The 16,467-nt window shown below is 48.8% G+C and overlaps 1 protein-coding gene across 3 annotated transcripts in view; it reads left to right on the forward strand.

Annotated features, from left to right (window-relative positions):
• Positions 1-1,349: 1,349 nt before the first annotated feature.
• The window catches only part of ABLIM3 (actin binding LIM protein family member 3), a 104,632-nt gene continuing 89,514 nt past the window's right edge, over positions 1,350-16,467 (forward strand). The window contains exons 1-2 of one of the 3 annotated variants that reach the window (XM_057491069.1): positions 1,350-1,482; positions 1,830-1,929. In XM_057491069.1, coding sequence (XP_057347052.1) covers positions 1,917-1,929 — 13 coding nt within the window. In that variant the 5' untranslated portion in view covers positions 1,350-1,482; positions 1,830-1,916. Of the gene's footprint in view, positions 1,483-1,522; positions 1,930-16,467 lie in introns of those variants that run through there. The other 2 variants (XM_057491070.1, XM_057491068.1) reach the window with 2 other exon arrangements.

The following is a 16,467-nucleotide window of genomic DNA, read 5'->3' on the forward strand; positions in this document are numbered from 1 at the left end:
GGGGCCTGGTGATCTGCATTTTGCCAATAGCTCAGGTTATTGATATACAGACAAGACCTTGAGGCCCACTGTGAGGATGTCAGGGTCACTCTCCCTCCATTGGAAACAAACCCTAATAAGCCATCAAAATATGTTTCAAATCCTTTGACCCTCCAATTTAATGATTTTTTAATCATCACATCTTGGGATCATAATCCATATCGATTTTTTTCACCCCATGTAAGGCAGAGGCATTATATGAATCTAAAAGATGTTATTTCCCCAGTTTTAAGAGGGTGACTATCATCCTTAGCCTGACATCCCAGACCCTGGTGTGCGAGTCCCTCTCACAGGGACCAAGCTGGAAGTGAGAAGATGTGGTCCAGGTCTGCTTGAGATTCTGTGTGTCTGAGGGCAGGTAGTTCAGCCTCTCTGACACACTGTTTCCTTGGCTCTAAGCTGGGGTGTGAGTGTTCACGGCTTTTTGATTCTACACATGGTGTAACCAGAGTCATTCCTTAGAGGAGGGTCAGGTGGCCTCTCAGCCTTCTTTTTCTACACTCACAAGTCATGCTTCTGTGACCATGAATCAGGTTCAGAAGTTGACAGGGTAAGGAGGGGAATGTAAAGGATCCCACCCCACTCAAGTAATCATGACCAAAAAATCAGAACATAGGTTTCTATAGCACACACCTACGTGAACTAATTACAAAAATACTTTTGGACAGGTTAGTTGGCCACACAAAACTGGGTGAACGGGAGTGGTTGAGTCATGAGGCCACACACCTGCTGTTTGCCTCAGACCAGGAAGTGTTTCAAGGTGGAGGTTCCTAGGCCTACTGCGAGGGCTGCACAGTATTACGTGCAGAAAGACCTAGGACATCCTGTCAAGTATTTGATGACAGCAACCATGTGCTGGGGGCTTTCATGGAGCTGACATTCTAGTGGGGAAGAGAGAAACAACTGTAGTAAATGGTCAGTGATAGAAGGTACACGGGGGGAGGTAAGCACGTAAGTTACGTGGCTGGGGGAACTCCTACTGGCTCAGCACAGACAGCGTGACCTGCTCAAGACCCGCCGGACACCCCGCTGGCTTCAAGATTCCTGCAGCCACCCTTTATTCTGTCCTTCCCAACGACGGGTTCATTTTCCTGTCACCGTCTAGCGCTTAGACCCCAGCACGCGTGGAGGGAAGACTAGCACTCAAGCACCCTGTGTCGGTCCCGGGCCTCAGGGGTCCCCCCCTCGGCCCCAGCGGAGCCCAGAACCCTGCCGCGAGCCCGGGCGGGGCGGGGCCCGGACACGCGCTAGCGCGTCCAGCAGGCGGCAGCAGCGAGCGGCCGCGCCCCCCGGCTGCCGCCCGCGAGCCCGCATCATGGGTGGCGACCTCTCCTGTTTCGCGTTGCTCGCCCTGCCATTCGGGACCCCAGGCGGGCACCGGGACTCATGAACTGGACGCAGGGGCCCGGGCGGGGCCCGCTGGCTCCCGACGCAGGCCGAGAGGTGGGTCCCGGGGCGGGTCGCGGCTCGCGGAGGCCGGGCGGGGACGCGCTGCCCCGCCCTGCCTCCCCGAGGTCCACACCCCCTTCGGGCGCCGAGCCGCCGGGCTGGATAGTCCGGGGTGCGCGCAAGCAGCGCTGCCAGCCCCGCTCCCGCCCGGCACTCGGGGCCCAGGGGCAGCGGGGCCCGCGTGCCGCCGCCCCCTCCTCCGTGCTGCTCTCACCTGCGCCTGCCGGCCGGCCCACTCGCCTTCAAGGCCGGTAGCTACAGCCCAGACCGGGGGGCGTCAGCAGAGGGGGCGAGCGCTTGCGGGGAGACAGCCGGCACTGGACTGCCTTTTCACCCCCCAGGTGATGAGTGAGGTCGAAATATCCGAAGATTTAAAAAGCCGCCGGGTCCTGCGTCCTGCATGAAAGGCTCGGGGCAAAGGCGTCACCATGAGCGCAAGCAGTAAGTGGGTCGCCCTCTCCTTCGCCGCGGGAGCAGGGCGGGGGCGGGGGCGGGGGGCGGAGGAGCCTGCGCTGGGGCGGACGCATGAACCTCAGACTCCGGTCTTTTCCCTGCTCCCTGGAAGAGGGCGATGGGTCCGGTTTTTAATGATAATTTTGCTAGTGTTTTATCAGCAGCGACACTTGCCTCTGCAGGGAAGGCTGCTCTCTCCTACGATGCCTCCGAAGGCCTAGGAAGCAGGAACGTGGCCATTGTCTAACTGGGGGGGCTCTAAGGAACCCTCCCGCACGAGGCTGGCAGCCTTGGGCGGCCTGACCTGTCTCAGGGCTGGGAGGAGCAGCGAGGCTGGCCCTCCGCCTGTGGGTGAATGGATGTGGGCAGGCGGTGGGATGGGAATGAGCAGTCTGATAAACAAATCATCAAGAAGCTGCCTTTGGGTCTAGAGATTGTGAAATATCCCGCTCTCGTGTGCCTGCAGTCCCATGGGCCTGGGGTTGGTTTCTCCACATACCTGCAGGCTGTTGAGCCATCCCAGAAAGGAGAGAAAATGGACAAGCGCTTTGGCCAAGGTCTCTTAACATGCCAGAGGCAACAACTGCTTTGCAGAGCCAGGACCAGACGTTTTGCTACTGGGCTGGGCCTCAGCTGTTAAGAAATGCACTCAGAAGCACAAGGAGGCCCAATCCCTCAATATGGTCCCTTTGACCACGGGTACCCGCTGGGGCACGGGGCCTGGGTATACTCTTGGAGGGGGGGTCTGGGTTCAAGTCCTCCCTCCTGCTCCCTCCTCAGCTTAGCTTGTCTGGGTCATTCTAGCCCCAGGCAGGGTTGTTGAACCAGAGGACCCTCAAGAACAGTCACTTCTCTGGGCTGTGACTTCTCCAGGAGTCTCCTCTCTGGACCCCAGATTGCACATCTGTAAAATGAGAGAGGTTGAATTAGAGACTTTTCTTATCTAAGAATCTGCAAGTTCTTCTAAAAAAGCTAGCGCTGAGCAGCAACGCCAGAAAAGCCAGTACCTTCTGAGGCTGTGTCTGACCAAAGCCACCCTTGGCCCACCCCCCTCCATTTCAAGGCTGTGGGCATGGAGGGGAGGAAAACAAAGCCAAAGGCCCTGAGATGGAAGTGGGATATTTTTATTTGCCATATGTTTGCAGGACTCCTCTCTCTGCTGTCTTCCTTTGTGTATTACATAGCTGTGCTGAGCAAGGGACTGTGGCCGGAGTCCCTCTCCTCTTGCAGCTCGAGAATTTTGTCTCTTGATTTTGACAGTCGGGAACGGTGCTTTGGCTTCACACCAGGCTCAGAAAAAGAGCAAAATTCTGTAGATCTGATCGCCTAGTGAGCCACATGTTTGCATCTGCCTGCTTTCAGACAAGCAAAGATGTGAACTGCCTGTTATTTCTCACTCTTTATGGGGGGGGGGAATGTGTTTAGATAAAAAAATATATATATTCCCACTAAATGATAGAAGAGAAAGATGGCTCATTTATTCTGTAAAAGCTCTGAGGAATAAGGTAACAAGCAGTGAACCCTGCCTTTTCTGTCTGGAATCATAAGGAACTCTTGTGCCATTAGTAGCACTGAGTATTCCTGAGAGAAAAACAGAGATTTTACATTTTTTTTCTTTTTAAATTAATAACAACCAATAGGGGTGAATACTGCAGAAGACAGACACACAAAAATGCCATCCCAGCTGCATAATGCTTTGTCTAATTAGGGAGAGTGTGCTTACCTTCCAGGAGTGGTGGAAAATAAACAGAGTAGGATGATGTGGACAGCCTTGGGGTCCCCATAAGAGAAAGTGCTTCTTTGCGGACTGCCCTGGGGAACACTGGAGAAACCCAGGCTCAGGGCTCAGGGGCTGGGCTCGATCACCGTCGAGGTGCCTCCTGACTCTGAGAGGCTGCAAGCAGAGAGAGTGGAAATCAGACCTCACACGAGTGAAGGTGTTCCTGGGCATAAGGTCACAGGGACAGGGTGTTGGCAGGAGACCCACGGGGTGACCTGATCTAGGCAAATGCGCTCTCCTCTTTAAGACGTGAGATTCCTAACTTAATCCTCAGGCCTGAAAGTGGACCTAAGAGAAACTCTTACTCATTGTTCCTTTCACTTCCATTTACTGGGTCCTCTGTCTCCACCAGCCACCCCGGGATCTCCCCGAGTCCTCACATCCAACCTGTAAGATGGCATCACTACTCCAGTGTTTCAGGTGCAGCATTGTAGCTGATGTTCACTCCTTCAAGTCATGCAGTCAGTGGCTGGATCATGAAAAGCACCTGCATGGGTAGCATTTTTGACAGTGTACCATGCCTAACCAGTGGTTCAGGTGTCATTGTTGAGTGGGGGCCAAGCAGGAGCTTGTTAGGAAGTGCTGACTGCTTCACCTGGAGAGGAGCGCGGGCTGTGGTCTGGGGGCTGCATGGGAGCTGATAGGCTCAGGCTCCCCGAGCACGTGGCCCAGGCCTCTCACCCTCCTTTTTTCCTCACTAGCTCTGTGCTCTTCAGCGTCCTTGCCCCTCTGCAAGATGGGAGTGATGAGACCCAGCTCAGTGTGGGATGGAATCAGTGCTAATGAGCGTGGGGAGTGCAGAGCGCGGCACCTGGGCCGCACCTGGCCTGGGGGAGGTGCTCCGGCTGCTGTGGTCACTGCAGTGGTCTCTGTGGCTTTGTCATTGTTGACTTTATGATGTGAACGAGTAAGTCACTCACCCTTTTGGTTGTCACATTTTCGTCATAAATGGAGAATAGCAGAAGTGTGATTTTGAGGATTAAACGAGATTATAAGAAAACGATTTGTAAGCATATTGTAAATTGTGTTAACTGGAAACACATGTCTCAGATGGCAAAAATGGGAATGTTCAGTCAGCGACTCATAAGTGTGCATTTTAATGTCATCAGAATCCTTTCTTTTGAAATCCAGCTGAGCTTTGATATACCACAAAGCAGGAATTTGAGGGAAAGGAGTAATTTTGGAGATGATGGAGTGGCTGGTGGTACAGAGCTGGGCAGAATGCAACAGGTGGGGTGTGGCCCTCGGGGCCAGTAAGGGATGGGGAGGGGCACGCGAGGCGAGAGCATGATCAGAGGTGTGGGCTGGATGCCAAGGCCCCCTGAGCCGACACTGAGCTCACACACCTGGGCCTCGGGCTTCTGCGGAAAGGAAGGACTTCTGCGGGGTGGGTCTGCTGTCCGGCCTTTCCTTCCCCCTGCATATCTTCCCAGCCATCTGTCCCCTGTCTCCCATTTCCATGTGGACCCCAGGAGTTCCCAAGCCCCCAGGTCCAAAGTCCAGAGAGACTGAGTTGACCCCAGGGTGCGAGGCCCCAAACATGAGATGCTGTGCTTCTCGCTTGGGTCAGAACGCCCAGAGTTCCTGAAAGCTCCGGCTTTCCTGGGCACGGAACAGAACGCAGCCTCATCCTCCAGGTCGGGCGCACACATTCTCCCTCATTTCATCAGCTTCCACCGCCTTGTTCCCCTTCCTTGGGCTCTATCGTGGATCGGCATCCACGTTCCTCTTTTAGAGTGGACTTTGCTTTGCTGAATAGAGCATGAGGGATCCTATAACTCCTGCCAGGTGTCACAAGATCAGCAGATGCCATCCTGGGGCAATGAGAACCTGAGCTCTGGGCTATGCATTCCCGAGGCCAAATGCCAAGTCTGTGGTGTACTCTCTCTGCGACCTTGGACAGCATCGATCACATCTGTGAGCCTGAAGTGTGTCATGTATAGAGTGAGTAGTAATGCCAGTGTTCAGGGCTGTTGTGAGGATTCTGTGAGAAACTCTCTGGCATTGGGTCACAGGGAACGGAGTTGAATCTGAGGTTGAGCTGGCCTCCGAGGAGCAAAGTTTTGGAATGATGGTGTCATAAGAGCCAGACCCTCTGGTTGAAAGCTGTGTAGCAGCCGGCACGGGGTCCTGTGCATACCACGAGCGGACGGAACAGGAAGCCAGGCTCTTGGGCGAGAGGCCGGTACCCTGGTTCAGAAAAGGCCTGAGGGCCAGGATTTTGGTGGCTTGGGAACATAAATGAGGGGAGATATTCTTTAGAAAATGAAATCTGCATGGCCTAGCACCTGAAGGGTTATAGAGTGAGGAGAAGGGGAGTCTCCCAGTCAGGGTCCTGGCAGGGAACAGATGGGCTTTTGGAGGGGAGCTAAGCAGGAGGAGAGATCGCAAGTGCGTGTGAAGAGCACAGAGAAACACACATGTAAGAACAGCCCTGTAATGGGAGGCAGCAGCAGCCCACTGCCACCACAACTGCCCCCAGTCCTGGGGGGGGCAAAGGAAAAGGACCCAGAGACCCATGGGGCTGTGGATGAGGGCTGCCTCGTAGGACCTGTGGCCACCAGGGGCACCAAACCCTTCCCTCCCCCTTCCCTCCCTGGGGCCTCATACCATGCTCCCCATTGACCCTATCCAACCAGGGGCCAGGGAGCCAGAAAGGTAGTCAGGGGCCCTTAATATTCAGCCTTTCAGGGCACAGTCAGGGTAGAGAAGGCAGCAAAGTGGGTCTAGAAAGCAGGGGAGTTCAGAATGGAAGGCAACCAGCACCAGGAGCAATATGGCTTTCCTCTGCTAATGTCACTGCCCAGGTCAGGAACGCTTAAGAATTCTCTAAAAAAAGGATCCTTGACAAACACAAACACAGTGGGATACCTTCTAAAGAAATCCAAATTTGCAAAACAGAGATGATTTTATACTTCATAAGGATAGAGATTTTTTAAAAAACAGTACTTCCCAACTGAATGAAGCAGTTGTTGACAAATGATTACTTGAGGCTAAGGGGTGTTAGAGGCATAAAGTAAGGAACAATTTTAAAGCCATCCAAAATGAATATAGTACATCTTGGAAAGTCACAATGTGATTTCAAGAGCCCTTGTATTGCATAAAGGAAGTGATATCAATTTTAAACTAGAACTTTCCTATCTGGCAAAAAGCTTTATCTTACTGTGGTAACATCTGCTATGGTGAATGGTCAACCACTGGCTGGTACCAGCACTGGTCAGATACCATTGTAAAAGGACAGAAAACAACCAGAAATGTGTAAGCGCCTTTGACTTTTTGAGTGTTTCACCAGTTAAGTTCTCTGGTCCTCCTTAAGGATACAGACTGGAACTACATAGCTGAATTCAAATTCCAGGCCTGTCTTTACTTGCTGTGTGTCCTTGGGCAAGTCACTTGCCTTCTCTGTCCCTCAGTTCCCCTTCTAATAATCACAGCAGGTATAATAATACTTCCTCTCTCATAGACTTGTTATAAAGAATAAATAAGTTAATAGTCAAGAGTTTCTTAAAACAGTGCCTGGCATATAGCAAGCATTTATAAAATAAATAATAGTAGTATGTATTAGTTTGCTAGAGCTGCTGTAACAAAGTACCTCAAAGTGGGTGCTTTAAACAACAGGAATGTGTTGCCTCACAGTTCTGGAGGCTAAAGTCTAAAACAGGGTGTCAGCAGGATCGGTTCCTTCTGAGGCTGTGGGGAAACTCTCTGCTCCGTCCTCTCTCCTTGGCTGTGGATGGCCGTCTTCTCCCTGGATTCTCTTCGTACTGTCTTCCCTTTCTGTGTGTGTCTGTGTCCAAATTTCCCCTTTGGATAAGATGCCAGGCATGCTGGATCAGGACCCACCCTAATGACCTCATCTGAACTTGCCTACCTCTTGGAAGACCGTATCTCCAAATAAGGTCACATTCTGGGGTCCTGGGGGATCAGGACTCTGACACATGAATTCATCCAGTAACAGTATTTTTTGAGTAAATGACTCCTCAAGGAGAAGACTTCTCTGTGGGTTGGTTTCCCCTGAATATTAGCCACACCCCAGGGCCAGTGTAGGATGCTGATAGTTGATTATTAAACATGAGTGTCACCAAGGTTATCTGCCTAGTCTTAATGTTTAAACCGTAATTTACCATCTCTGACCAACGGAGATGGAGCCTCTTCCTGAGAACCTAAAGGTCCCTGAACAGGGGACTGTGGTGGCTTATTATTCCACAGTCTGTCTGTCTGCAGAAAACACACCTCCCAGCCACCCCCTATCAGATCATTATGCACAACTGCAGCATTTCAGTGGTGCAACAGAATTTACAGTCCTGGCATCGGTTTTCATTCTGCCTGGTTCCCAGGAATGTCCAACGTGGGGAATAAGAGTGGGATTGCTCTTTTGTTCACTCAGCAAATATTTACAGATCACCAACTCTGCACCAGGTGTGATGCTGGGGACATAGCAGTAAATAGAACAGACGTGGCCCTTGCCACTGTGGGTCATACAGGCCTGGCCAGTGGGCCAGCTGGAGTCCAGCATGATGCAACGTGTTTCATTTGCCCTATACCATGTTTTCAGTGAGTTAAAATTATGTGCCAACATTGGCAATTTGGGAAATCAAAACTGGGATTTCAAGCTTCTCTTTAAAAAAAAATTAATAAATGGGTAGATCTTGCATCCCTGCTTCTATATCCCTACTGGCAAAAGTCAGTAGAATCGCCTGATTGCAGTGGGTCTGCTTTTACTGATTTCTAGTATGCCACAGTAGCCACTACTTCCTAGTAAATTGCACGAGGAAGCTTAATCTTTTTATTACCCCCACCTTAGGCATTTTAATTTGTAAATCCCAGTCTAGAAGATGATCCATCTGACATCAAACTTGGGGAAGTGTATTTTCACCCAGAGATGTGGAAACTGCAGCGTATCTGCTATTATGGAAGCAAGTCCTGTTCAGTTAGCCACTGATTAACACTGCCATGCTTTTAAAGTCGTCTTGAGCGAGCAAAACCCTGCTCACTATTTCCCAAGCTGACCCATTCCCAGAAGAGTGATATCATATCCTGTTGGATAGAGTTGGGCAAACATGTCCTGCCCCCATCTCCTGGAGGTCAGCTTTGTTTCCAGGGAAATCTAGTAGAAGGCAGTGGGGCACAGACCAAAGGGAGGCAATTCCAGATAACCAATCCCAGCTCTGGGTACCTTTTCCAGCCCAAAGAAAGGTCCTGTGGGATACTGAACTGTTTCAGAGATTGTTGTGACATATGGGACATGCCTGGTCCATTTGAAGACATCTTGTCAATGGCATGTGCTCTGTAATAATGTCAGCTATTATACCTACCCAGCTAAGGCGTGATTACCAAAAGGCCACACAGTGACCACATATAGCTACTCAAGAACTCTCTTCATCATTATGGAGTTCTTCTGCTTGAGAAAGGAAGGTGAGAAAGTGGATAATGCCAACATAATATCTCCACAGTCGAGAGCAGATTTTTCTTCATTCCTCTGGAAGAAATATGGGTAGTAAATCATTCATGGAAAGTAAAGCACAGTGCCTGGCACACAGTAAGTACTCAAAACATATTTGATGAATTATTTCATTAATGACACACCTGCTCTCTTTTTCTTTATAATAAAGATCTCTCTTCTAAGCCCTACATTTATCTTTCTGACCATCTTCTAAGTCCTCCATGTGTACATTCCAAGTCACATCAAATTCAATCTGAAATTTAATAAACTTATTCTCTTTGAAAGAAAAAGAAACTGCTTCAATTCTATGATTGCAGTTGATTGCCAGAGCCTCCATCTACCCAGTTAGGAGAGTTAGTACTTAGAAAGTAGCCCTCGCCTACATTTCCCTTGACTTGACTCCCCTATGTTCAGTCCATGCCCACACCTGCTCACCCCTACCTCCCAAGCATGACCTGAACCCTTCTCCTCAACCACCTTCACTTCCCAATGTCTGTGATACCAGGCATGGCAGCTCTGGAGTAAAAGGTGGGGCAGGGGGTGAGTTGATTTCAAGCTCAGTAGGAGGCAGGGAGCAAAGTGGGCTGCTGGACAATGTGACTCCAGGCTGCACGGACAGGAGGAAGTCATAGCATCCCTCTGCAGAGCCCTGATTAGGCCGTGTCTGAAGCACTGCGTTCAGCGTGGACAGTGACCAACTGGAGCCTGCTCAGAAAGAGTGGCCACAGTGGAGGAAGGGCTTGAAACTTGCTGGGAAGAGGCCACGGAAGGAGCAGTCGGGAGACATTAGAGTCAGCCCTACCTGTTTGTTCTGTGTACCCCAGAGAGTGCGGACGACCCCTGATGATGTCACACAATGGGCTTGTTTGTGCCCCACACCCCAGAAGCCTCCAGCGTCTTTCCTAAGTGTTTCCCCAGGCAGACAAGGAGCCTGGCCAGGCTGCTCTTTGCTGTCCCATTACTCCCGGGCAGTAGCTACTGCTGTGGTTGTTCCTGCATCAGCCCCACCCCCGCTCCTGGCAGAATTCCACTCTGCTGCCTGTATCATTTCCAAAGCTCCTTCCTCCCGTCTGCTTAATTTTGTGCAAAGCACAGGTCTTTCTCCATGGGCTGTTATCTCTTGCCCCCACCAGCACCAGCAGGGCCAATGAAACGACTGCTTTGCAATAGTCTAATGACACAGTTTATCTATTTTTAGCACCTGAGGCACACTCTACCAAGTGCCAATCTTCCTGCAGCAGGCTGCTCTCAGCATGCAGGAGCAGGGGCAACCCGCGGTCTGTTCCTGCTTTTGCGATCTGGGGAAACAGCCCAGGGATCTGGACCTGCCTGTCCAAGGATGATCTAAGGCAACTGAAAAATCAGGTATTTTCACAGTCAGCATGAACTGTTCTGGAAGGAGAACTGCCTGAGATGCTGGGATTACATGGTGCAGGAACTTCCAGTGATCATGAATCCCTCTTTCAAAGGGCAGAGACAGAGCCTGGCCCATCACATGTAGGGAAGAGGGACCTGGGCATTTCAGGAGCAGAGAGAAACCCAGCCCCCATCGGAGACTTTATAGCCTCAGACCAATTCTTTTCCTTCTCCTCCTAATCAAGAGACATTCTTTTTCAACTATAGCCTTCTGAGTGTAGTGTCTTACACAGATAATTTATTTAGTCCTTGCGACAATGCCAGCAGGGCCTTCTGCCTTCTGTATCTGAGGAAGGTCCCCCACATTTTGCTGGCTCTCACCATCCTCCCCACAACTTACCACAGCCAGGAATTGTTTTATCCATTAGCAGGTTTACTTTGTTTCAGTCTCTTGTCCCCTTCTGGCTGTAAGCCACAGGATGGCTATGTGACAGACCTACCTGTTTTGCTCACTGCCAAGTCCTCTGAACTCATTGCAGCACTTGACAGAGTGATGGATAGCTGACAGTTCATGTTTGCTGAGCATTTACTGTGTGCCAGGCACAGTGCTGAGCCCTTCACAAACATAAAGTCACTTAACCCTCATGGAGTATCACAAAGTAGCTACTACTATTAACCTCATTTTACAGAGGAAGCAACTGAGGCTAAGCAAAGAGGTCATTGTCCCCAAATCTCACAGTTAATAGGTCATGAAGCCTTGAATGAAGAGTCAAATAGATGAGTTTAAGGAGGAATATTTGATGCCCCCATTTTGCATAAAAGGGAAATGAGGGTCAAAGGTGAAGTCACAGGAGTTAGGACATGGCGGAACAGGGGTTTGAAGCCATGTCCATCTGACCCTGAGGCCTCCTCGTACTCCCTCCTGCCTCCCTTTTCCACTGTCTTCCCCATTGTGCTGTGATGACACTCACAGGGACAGTGTGGGTTGGCGTGGCTGGTTGTGCTCTCCTCTTGGATGTCCCAGAACTGCTGTCCTATTCACTGGGTGTAGTGACCTGCCAGATGCTGTGGGATCAGAGACGCATGGGACAGAGACCATGACCCCAGGTCACCTCCTTCCAGCATCACCAAGAGGTGAGCATGAGTATGTGTGACCGAAACACAAAGGAAATCATCACTGGTGTTGAGAGAAGAGGAAGGGGTGGGGAGGAAGACGGGCCTCGTTCTTTGGGGAGTCCTGGGGAACGCTGTGGAGAAGACCTTGAGAAGTGGGTAACACTTATCAGGTGAAGGAGAAGGGAAGGAAGGGGTGTCCCACGCGGGCTTTTTCATTCATTCTCTCAGGCAAGCATTCCAAATCCCTTGTTGCACGACTTCTGCCTCCTGGGCCTTTGCCTTGGGTGGAGGGTGAAATAAACAGAGGGCTTCTGGAAATGCCAGGAAGTCCAGTTTGTCTTCATAGAGTATGAGTAGGTGGACAGTGAGGAAAAAAGGCTGGGAAGCTGGTGAGAATCAGATCTTTGAGAGTCTGAAATGCTAGGCTCTCGAGTATCTGCTACAGTCGACAGCCAAGGAGGAGCCACACAGGGTTTGACCCGAGCAGTGACCGGACCAGAGCTGTGTGTTATTTAGGACCGTCTCCCTGGCAGCACATACTTGGTGGGTTGGAGCGCCCAGGGGCCGTGGGGGCAGGCTGAGCACGGCGGTGCTGGTGTGAGTGGGTGAGAAGGGAAGGTGCAGTGGGCAGAGGATGGTGGTGCTCCGGTAGGCTGACAGGGGTCGCTGTCAGCATCACTGTTCATGGGACAGGTGGACCTGTCATCTGATTCTGATTTCTGGAGCTGGGTGCACGCTGATACTTTGGAAACTAGGTTACAGACCGAATCAAGACACCTTGATAGTGTGTTTGATAGGCACTTGAGCTGTGGAGCCAGGCTGCCCGGGCTCCCGTTCCAGCTCCGCCACTTGTTGACTGTGCAGCCTTCTGTGACTTACTTTATCCCAAACCTGCAGTTTCCTCTCAACTTGGGGATATTAGGGGAGCATTTGGTGAGGAAACGGATGTAAGAGCCCTAGCATAGTGCCTGGCGCATGGAAAACACTCAATAATGATTAATAGTGCTAAAGTAATGAAATATATTTGAGTGTGTTGGGAAAACCCCCTTTAAATATGCCAATTAATCAACACATGGTATTGTTAAGATACAGTCATGTTTTGATCATTCCACTGGAAGGGGAGCACAGAGGTATGTATTGATAACCCAGGACTTTGGTTCAGCTCATGTTTAAGGAGTGTTTTGTTATATGACAGACTTTAGTCTAAACTTCCCATGTGTTGTCTTTTTTGATCCTAGGCATGAGTCAGAGGTGAAATTAATGATTTAGTAAACAATCCTATTGAGCAGGGAACATGTCATACAAGACCAGGGCTTGGCAAACTTTTTCTGTGAAATACCAGGTAGTAACTACCTGGGGTTTTTTAGGTTGTATGGGCTTATAGGTTGGATTTGGGTTGTATAGATTTCATCCTCTACGGCTGTATGAAAGCAGCCCTAGACAGTGTCTAATCAAATGGATGAGGCTGTGGACCTGTCCAAATTTCTTTTAAAGGTAAAAGTAGAGTGTGATTTGGCCCATGGGCTACAGTTTGTTGGCCCCTATGCTAAATGACTTTGGAGGTCTCTTCCAACTTGACACTGCAATCCAAAATGATGACACAGAAACACCTAATCTTTCTTATTTCATCTTTCTAATGACAAGGGGGGTTCACATCATATATAATAGAAAAGATGCATTGGGAAGATAGTCTCAGAAAGGACTGTACAAATCTGTCTCTGTTCCTTGTGTTGCCCTCATATTCAGCACATCCCTTAATTCACTCTCTGATATTATATGACTCTTCTCAAGTGGCCACTAAACACCAGGCTGCACAGGCTGCCCGGGGATCTGTTCAGCAGACAGCTCTTTAGCTGCAGAGGGTGATGCTCAGGCCAGAGCAGTATTCCATGCCAGTGCTTCAGTGTCCAGAGCAAAGTCCCCTCCTGCCTTGCTTCCCATTCCCATTGCCTGCTCGAAGCCCACACTGTCTGGTAATGAACTGCAGCAGACAAATGGTCTGTCCTGCGTGTTTTCTCATCTCTCCTTCTGCTGATTTGCAAGAACTTTCTGCCAATTCTATGCAGTCCTGATGGGGTGTCAGTTGTGGGCGGGGATTGCATCTCCGGGGGGTGGCACTAAACTAGCCGATCAGAGTTTCCCATCTGCCTTCGCCACAAGGATTTATCAGTGAACATTAGACCCAAAAGAAGCCAATTAGAGTATTCCCTGAAATTGGATAAGAAGATACTGGGAAGGAGAAGTAGTCATTCCATTGAGTTGGCCGAGCTGAGGAGATGAGAGTCTGGGGATACCAGTGGCTGTTCTTGTCTATTTCATCTTTCTAATGACAAGGGGGGTTCACATCATATATAATAGAAAAGATGCATTGGGAAGATAGTCTCAGAAAGGACTGTACAAATCTGTCTCTGTTCCTTGTGTTGCCCTCATATTCAGCACATTAGACAAAGTCATAGCTCTGACCATATAGTAAAGCCCCTGAATCTGGCTGGACCCCACACCAGAGGCCACCTGCCACACCCTAGTCTCAGACCTCCTAATTGTAAGATCCGACAAATTCTCTTTTTGCTTAAAGTAGTTTCAGTTGGGTTTCTGTAAATTACAAGGGAAAGGATCCTAACTAAGGTGTTTTTTAAGCCATTCTTCTCATTGACAGCTACCTCTACAATTACCCCATTTATCAAAATCCTAGCTATCTTCAGGCTAAAAGACAAGTGATTTTATTCCCTCTTCTGAAGTCCCCGGCCCTTGGTTCAAAACATTCTTACGGTTATGGGCCATCTGCTCTAAGTCAACGTGTTTGCTCATGTGCATTTCCTGATACTCCTCTTAGATTACCAGCACCTCGAGGGCTGAGCCTGTGTCAGCAGGGTCTAGTGCAAGCCACAGACCACTGGCGAGTCAGAATTATTGCTAGAGCTTACAAATCCTTGTGTGCACCTCAAATGCCTACGTGATATTCTGCCAAATGTATTTGAGAAAATTCTATATGGCACAAAGCCACCGTAACTATTACTGAATGTAATACTAATAAAGAGAGGCTAACAAATATTTCTGACATTAAAAAGGAGTTCTCAAATGTATATATACAGATCTGTATATATCTGTGGTTACATAGATATATACATATGTAAAAAAATTTGAGCTCTACGCTCAAGATTTGTGCATTTGACTCTATGCAAGTTATGCCACAATACAAAGTAAAAACTAAAATAAAAATAAAGGACTCCTCATACTTGGCAAGCCTGTCCATCACTCATCAATACACAAAATTTAATTTGAGATAGAGCAAATGACCTCGAAGATCTCTTTCAACTTGACATTCAAGTCCAAAATGATGACACAGAAACACCTAATCTTTCTTATTTAATTCATCTTTCTAATGATAGTGGGGTGGTGTTCACTTCAAATATGATAGAAAAGATGCATTGGAAAGACAGACACAGAAATCCTAGACCTAAGTAGACCAAAAGCTGAAGCTATACAGCTTCTAGAAGAAAGTGCAGGAGAGTATCTCATGACGTTGAGGAAAGCAGTGACTTCTTAGAATGCTAAAAGCAGCAAAAACGGGCAAGAAAATTCTGACAGACCCTTCACAAAAAACACATACAGATGGTCTATAAACACACAAAAAGTGCTCAGCATCGTTAGTCATCAGGGAAATGCAAATTAAAACCACCCAAGTACACCCACCAAAACGGCTAAAATTCCTCATGGTTTGTTGGTGGGAATGTAAAATGGTACAACTTGGGAGAACTGTAAGGTTCATAAAGACTCAACATACAACTACCTATGATCCAGCAACTCCACTCCTAGATATGTACCCGTGAGAGATGAAAACACAAAAAAAGGCTTGTATGAGAATGCTCCTGGCAGCTTAGTTCACAGTATCTCCAAACTGGAAACAACCCAGATGTTTATCTGTGGACAAAAGGATAAACCGGTTGTTTATACATTTAACAAATGTAATTTGTTAAGCCAGTTATACTTATGCAGTGGAATACTACTCAGCAAAAAAAAACCCCAACTATTGACACATGCCGTAGCATGAATGAATCACAAAAGAATGCCGAGCTAAAGAAGCCAGACATCAAAGAGAACATGCTGTATGATTCCATTATAGAAAGTTCAAGAACAGGCAAATTAATCTGTATGGATGGAAATCATAGCAGAGTTTGCCTCTGCTTGGGGGAAGGAGTGATTGATTGCAACAGGTGGTCGTGAATTTTCTGGCGTGATGGGCATGTACCATTATCTTGATTGTTGAGATGTTGTTTACATGGGTTTATGTATTTGCCAAAATGCATTGTATTTAAGATATGTATACTTTATTATTTGTAAATTATACTATATAAATTATACCACCTATGTATATATGAAATACACGTGTGTGTGTGTGTGCATGTATATATAAGAAAAAGAGAAACCATTTAACTGCTTCCTAGGCTTGGAAATAGAAGAATTGACTCCAAATCTCAGCTCTCCTAATAACTCTGACACCCTCTAGTGCCCTCATCAATTCAAGGGGCCCATCCTATCAGCCTTCCTCGCCTCAAAGAGCTGTTTCAACTATAATAACGCCTGGAAAAGGACTTGGTAGAACTTTAACATTTCGAGAGCCTTCTCTCCAACCCATTTGGTGCAGGTCTGTCCCTGACCCTGACGTTGCGGCTACACTGGCCACCTTGAGCTCACCATGTGCCTTCAACCCCAGGGTCCTTGCACAGGCTGTTTCTACACCTACCTCATTGTTCTCCTCATCTTCCATGGCTAGCTTCCTCTCACCCTCGCAATCTCAGCCGAAATGTTTGTCTTCAGTGCCTGTCCCCAC

This window comes from Manis pentadactyla, chromosome 13 (assembly GCF_030020395.1).
Source record: "Manis pentadactyla isolate mManPen7 chromosome 13, mManPen7.hap1, whole genome shotgun sequence".
Taxonomy (NCBI): Eukaryota; Metazoa; Chordata; class Mammalia; order Pholidota; family Manidae; genus Manis; species Manis pentadactyla.